Source organism: Cicer arietinum, chromosome 8 (assembly GCF_000331145.2).
Source record: "Cicer arietinum cultivar CDC Frontier isolate Library 1 chromosome 8, Cicar.CDCFrontier_v2.0, whole genome shotgun sequence".
Taxonomy (NCBI): Eukaryota; Viridiplantae; Streptophyta; class Magnoliopsida; order Fabales; family Fabaceae; genus Cicer; species Cicer arietinum.
The window spans coordinates 6,583,607-6,590,067 of record NC_021167.2 but is presented as its reverse complement, the minus strand read 5'-3'; the positions used below and the strand labels follow the sequence as shown (position 1 = coordinate 6,590,067).

Here is a 6,461-nt window from a genome sequence, read left to right as displayed (position 1 = left end):
TTCTCAAAAGTGATTTCAGTAGCATATATATCTTAGCAAATAAACCCATTTCTGCAAAGAGTTTCCTTTTCCCCCAACAGTTCAGTAACAAATTACTCTCCTCAAATCTTGACAATTGATATATATAATGTTACATCTTTAGTCCAAACCCATAGTGATGCGGGCGACATCTCTCATGACGTTAATAGTTATTGTATTCTACTATGTATTATGATAGAAGTCTGCAAAAAATAGTTATTGCATTCCATTGCATATTTTCTGTCACTCAACAAAGTTGTAGGACAAGGATGTTGTGAACTTGTGATCAGAGCGATAATAACTGCCAAAATGTATTAACAAATGATAAAGCATCAGAAACTTCGTTTTAATGCCCTCTACGAACAGTGATTCATTGATAAAGAATACATTATCCTCAAATCAACCAACTACTTCCTGGATCTTTCTTCACACAACTCGTAGCCATTTTTTCCCTGCATTTAAGAGCTTCTTCCCATTTTCGCTCTTCCATGTAAAGGTTCGAAAGAAGAATATATGGAGCATGATCACTTGGATTCAATTCTAACATCTTCATAGCAGATTTTTCTCCAATTTCTGTATTATTATGATTCCTACAAGCACCTAGTAATGTTCTCCATGCTGATTCACTTCCATCCTTTTGCACTATTTGGTAAGCTTCCTCCAGCCTTCCCGCCCGACCGTAGGCATCAACCAGGCATGAATAATGCTCGGATTTTGGCTTAATCTTGTATTTGTCAATCATCAATGTAAACAAATGCAAAGTTTCTTCTACATAGCCTGCATGGCTACAAGCTGACATCAATGCTAAGAAAGTTACATGATTAGGGGTCACACCATTCTTCTCTAACTTACTCAATACTTCTATGGCTTGTTGTGCTTTTCCATGATGTGCATATCCACAGATCATGGCATTGAAAGTCACTTCATTCGGCTCTAATTGTTCTTCGAAAACTTTCTCTGACTCCTCCATGTTTCCACATTTAGCATACATATCTATAATGGAACTTCCAACGTAGACATCGCGGTTGTAACCAGACTTGATAGCAAAAACATGGAGTTGTTTTCCCTCACATATAGCTGAAAGTTGAGAGCAAGCTGAAATACATAGCGGAAGGCTATAACTTGTAAAATTGATTCCTTCAGCCAACATCTCTTTGCATAGCACTAAAGCTTCTGATTCCATACCATTTTGTTTGCAAGTTCCAATAATAGAACTCCAAGAACTATCATCTTTCCATACAATGTCAACAAAAGCTTTAAATGCATCACCTATTTGTTTACACTCAGAGTACATGTGGACTAATGCATTGCCAACCAAAGTATGATGACACATACTTGATTTCACTATAAGTGAATGAATTTGTCTACCTGCTGGTAAGTCCGATTCATTCTCACAAGACTTCAAAACAGCAACCAGAGTGGCACCTTCAATCTGCAAGAGGGTTGTTCGACGAAGCTCTTGCAATAGTTGCATAGAACAACCAGATCCCCGACCCGGCCGAGCTTGAGCCAAGATCATAGAGTTCCATGTTACAATATCTTTATTGTTAATCCTTCTAAACAACTTTTCAACATCCCCTAGTTCACCGAAACTTGCATAGAGATTCATCAACACACTTGCTACAAAACAATCATTCTGATGCCCGTTTTTTATCACTGATCCATGAACTTGAACTCCACTTTCCAAGTTCTCTATTTCAACACAAGCTTTCACAGTACTAGATAACACATGTTGATCCAGTTTCACCCTTTGTCTACACATATCCTTGAAAAACTGCACAGCTTCCTCTCCTCTTTTATTCATGGTATAGCCTGAAATCATTGAACTCCAAACAAAATTATCCTTTTCCTCCATAGAGTCAAAGATTTTCCTGCAAGAACTCACATCCCCACATTTAGCATACAAGTCAACCATAGCACTCTCAACCACAACATCAACTTCAGCACCAAACTTGTACACAAGCCCGTGGATTTGCTTCACCTCTTGCAAAAAAGAACAACACTTGAGTAAACTCACAAAGGTACTATTATCAGGTTTCAAACCTTGTACATCCCACATTTCAGAAAACAACGATTGCACCATGCATAAGTCACCAACTTGAACAAACCCAGAAATCATAACATTCCAAGCAACAACATCTCTCTCCAACAATCCATAAAAAACACGCCACGCGCCCCTTAAATCATTGCCACCTTTGAAGTACAAATACACAAGAGAACTCCCAGCAAATTTGTCTCTTTCAATTCCACAGTGAACAAGCAAGCCATGAATCTGCAAACCCACATTGAAAAAAGTAGGGTTGGCACAAGCTCGAAGCAGAACAGAGAAAGTGTACTCATTGGGTCTCTCGTCCAATGCACGCATGTGATTGAACATCTCGAAGGCTTTTGGGAGTGACCCATTTTTGAGATGTGATGAAATTAAGGTTGTCCAAGTGACAACGTTCCTGTGAGGCATTTTGTCGAACAGTTGGTGGGCATGGCGAAAGTTTGCAGATTTTGAATAGAAACTCAAAAGGGTGTTGGCTAAATGGGTTTGTGAAATGCATTGGGTGATTATGAGTTTTGCATGAATTTGATTGCATTGTGTTAGCGTTATAGGATTTGATTTCTTTGCAAGTGAAAGCAAAAATGGTTCGAGTTCAATAACAGCGTGCAATTTGTTTGCCTCCAAAAGCGCACGCCCAATCATTCCAATTCGGCACTGTTCATCTCTCTCTATTAGAACACAATGTGTTGGAAGGAATCAAACAATCAAAAGAGGATGTGGATCGCGTGCGTGCGAAGTGTACACGTGAGAGGGGTTCAGTTGTTTTCAACTCGTGTGATACTTATTTCGCAAAATGACCATTTTGGGTCCTGATGTTTCGGGAATTTACGAAGATGTTACGTGAGTTTTATGCATGCCACGCGCTAAAGTTGGGAGCCTATAAAAAGGCTAATTTGGTACTTCAGAAAATCAATACAATTTTAGGTCTCACACAAATATAAATCGGGAAACATTAAATTTCTGTATTTTTTTCTAATAATTTCTTTTATTCGATTTTAAACTATGACCAAATTTTGACACGTTATATAATGATTTAGATATATTGTAAATGAAAATAATGTGATGTTTATGTCCTACATTATATTTTAGGATAATTTAATTTATGCGTTACGACACTTTGTGTTATTTTTTATAGGCTAAATTACATTTGTGTTCCCTTAACTTAATTTCAGGCAATGTTTTAGTCTCTTATCTTTTTTTTCTCCGATTTAGTCCTTTATTCATAATAATATCAAATAAAGTATGAAAACATAAGTTTATTTGAAGATTTAAATTACGGATTTGATGAAATTTGTATTATATTGAAGAATATAATTAATTTTATGAGTTTTGATTGAATTTTTTTTTGAATTTTTGTTTAAAAAAGAATAACGTTGTTGAAATTTTAAAACATAAAATATCAAATTGTCATTTAAAATTAAAATAAAGTACTAAATCGGGAACAAAAAAAATAAAAGACTAAAATATTACATGAAATTAAATAAAGGGGTCACATATTTAATTTAACCTTTTTTATATTTTGTCACGGAGAAGGGTGTAAATTTGTTTTGAAAAGAGACTTCGTTGCTTTGAACAAGCACTTCAAAAGGTGTGAATTTTTCCAGTTTCCCAAAAAGATTTAAATAAAATCATCTCAACGGGTTTCAAAGCAAACCAATTTCTTAAATGGTTCATTCATGCCATGCATTGCAAAAACATTATTTGTTCCATCCCTCTAATGAGTCATTTTAATAAATAAGTTTTATTTTAAAATAAATATCATTTTTATTTTTTTAAAATGTACATTATATTTTCTATTTATAATAGTGAGAAAGACATCAATAATTTTTAGTAAGAATAATTTGATAAATTTATTATTCTATCATTTTATTTATAATTATTTTTAATATGTATGTAAAATAAATAAAAACAATATTCATTATGAAACAAATGAATATTTATTTTTTCAAAGAAAACACAATGAAGTTGAATCTTTTCAATTTTTTTTTATCGGTCCTCAAATTGTTTTCAAGTGTTTATTTCTCAATTTAAACTGTTTCATACACACGTTTCATTTGAACACAATGATTTATTGGTTATTACTACTAAAATGTTTCAAAACATGTGAATTTAAGTTTAGAAAAATATATTAAAACAAAAAAAATAGTTTAGAAAAATATTTCAGTCGAAATAAAAAAAGTTTTGAAAAGATATAAAGTTATAAAGGATTCACAAACATACCACAAGCAGTTACTAAATACTTTTGGCTAATATAGAGACAATTTGTTGAGTACAAAAAGTAAATAAATAGAGACAACTTGTTGTACTAGTCCTTTTAAAATATAAATATTGTTGTATTAGTATTTTATTACTACATTATTACTTCCTCTGTTTTTTTACTTCGACTCTTTTGTAGAAAAAGTTGTTTTTATTTATTTGTTATTTTTAAATTTTAACCCAAAATTTATTATTTTGTTAATAATATTTTAAATATTTCTTACAGAGACAATAGAAAAAAATGAAAAAATAAATTATTAAAAATGTTATGAAAAAGATAAATAATTTCATTAAAATAAAAAATATTGATTTTATTAATATGTATAAATCAATAAAATAATAATCTTAAAATGAAAACTAAAAAAGAACAAAGTATCAATTAGTAAATAATTTTAATGTTTTGGTGTATGAAATAATATCATTGATAAATATGATTTAATGAATCCATGATTTTTATAAATTAACTACATTTTTATAAAAGTCTGATTTATAACTTCAATTTAAAATTGAGCATTACTACTATAACAGTAAAATACAGTAACCATTTTAGTCACTTAAATCTTAAAGGTAGATAAATTTAATTTCTCTTGAATCCAAAAACATCAATATTTTTAATTGAAAAAAGAGCCATTATAATTATTTACGATAACATTAATAACTATTCGAGATTTAAACTACATTCTTTAAAATTACAATTTGATGTCTTACCATTAAACTGACATTTTGAAAGATGATTTAAAATTATTAATTAATTTTTCAATTTTACACTATAATTTTAAATATTTACCTCTTTACCATAGTTTCGGTCCAAAATTTTAGAATTTCTAATATAACTTTAAAACCGATCAATCAATTTAGAAACTAAGTTATCTAATGTATTATATTGATAACTAGTACAAAATAAAAATAATAATTTATGATATAATTAAAAAAAAAGAAAACGATTAAAATTTCAACTTTGGATGCAATTATCTTTTTCTCCGACAATAAATGGTTGCACAATAAATTTCATCTAACGCAACGGAACAGAAAGCCAAGAAAACAAAAACTGAAGAAAAAAAAAATGGAAAAATAAAAAAAGAAAAATAAAAAAAGAATTGTGAAGTAAGCAAGTGACAGAAGGAAAAAAAGACTCAAAGTACAATAACTGATCCGAAACAAACGAAAAAAGCGGAAGATCATGCAAACTTACACTTCAAATCTTTTTTTTTTTTTTTTTTTTTTTTCTTTCTTTCTCAATTCATGCTTCTTACATTAATAATATAAGTTTTTTATTTTTAATTTTTTTCCATTAATTCATTTATTCATTCATGCTATCTCTTCAAGTTCTTCTTCATGGATTCCTCTCTCACTAACCTACTTCTCTTCAACAACACCATTCAACCAGGTATTATAACAACCATGCATTTTTCGTTTATTCTTTTTTCATTTTCAATTGAGAAAAATTGATCTTTTTTAATTGGGTATTGACAATTTTTGCTTTTGTTTTTTATGGGGGTGTAAATAAAAAATAGAGTTGATTAGAAGTGTGCATGTGTACCGTGAATGTGATGATGATGATGATGTTGTTGAAGAAAGGGAAGTTGAAAGAGAGTTTGTTTTTTCTGAGAGTGGTTCCTATGTTGAAATGCAAGCTACCCCAATTCTTAATTTGATGAAATCTCGTCTCTTTCAAGAGGTTTTTGAAGGGTATATGAATGGAGTGTGGCTTTGTATCTTTGCTTTTCATGCTTTTAACACCCCTCCATTTTCTCACATTCCAACCCTTTTCTTGCTCACAAGGTATTTGTTTCTACGTTCCCCCTTATTATTAGTCTTTGTTTTTCCTTTCATTTAGACAACATTGATTTAAATTGTAGTTGCGGCTACGCTGCAAACCGGTTAAATGTAGATAACAGCAGTTGAAATTGGAGTTGTGATGCCGTTGCTGAGACCTAAAAAATGTTATATTGAATTGGAATTAGTCAATTTGATTATATGTTTAGCTATTAGGCCCTACCAAAGTGTCCCTCTTTAATCAATTATATTGTAAAATAGTATACTTAAAGTAGCATATTGGATTATGATTTATAGTGAATGTAGATTTTCTGTTTTTCCTTGGCAGCTTAAGAGAGTTTGTTTCTCTTGTGGGAATGAA

The 6,461-nt window shown here is 30.8% G+C and overlaps 2 protein-coding genes across 3 annotated transcripts in view; one reads left to right on the top strand and one right to left on the bottom strand.

The window, feature by feature from the left end:
• LOC101496831 (pentatricopeptide repeat-containing protein At4g13650-like) lies at positions 1-2,821 on the bottom strand. The gene has a single exon (XM_004512207.4). It carries the CDS (start codon positions 2,708-2,710, stop codon positions 413-415), a length of 2,298 nt encoding a protein of 765 aa, XP_004512264.1. The 5' UTR covers positions 2,711-2,821; the 3' UTR covers positions 1-412.
• A 2,600-nt stretch (positions 2,822-5,421) lies between these two features.
• LOC113788028 (protein RKD5) overlaps positions 5,422-6,461 on the top strand; it is a 3,274-nt gene continuing 2,234 nt past the window's right edge. The window contains exons 1-2 of one of the 2 annotated variants that reach the window (XM_073364229.1): positions 5,422-5,711; positions 5,839-6,106. In XM_073364229.1, coding sequence (XP_073220330.1) covers positions 5,660-5,711; positions 5,839-6,106 — 320 coding nt within the window. In that variant the 5' untranslated portion in view covers positions 5,422-5,659. The remainder of the gene's footprint in view (positions 5,712-5,838; positions 6,107-6,461) is intronic. The other variant, XM_027337348.2, reaches the window with a different exon arrangement.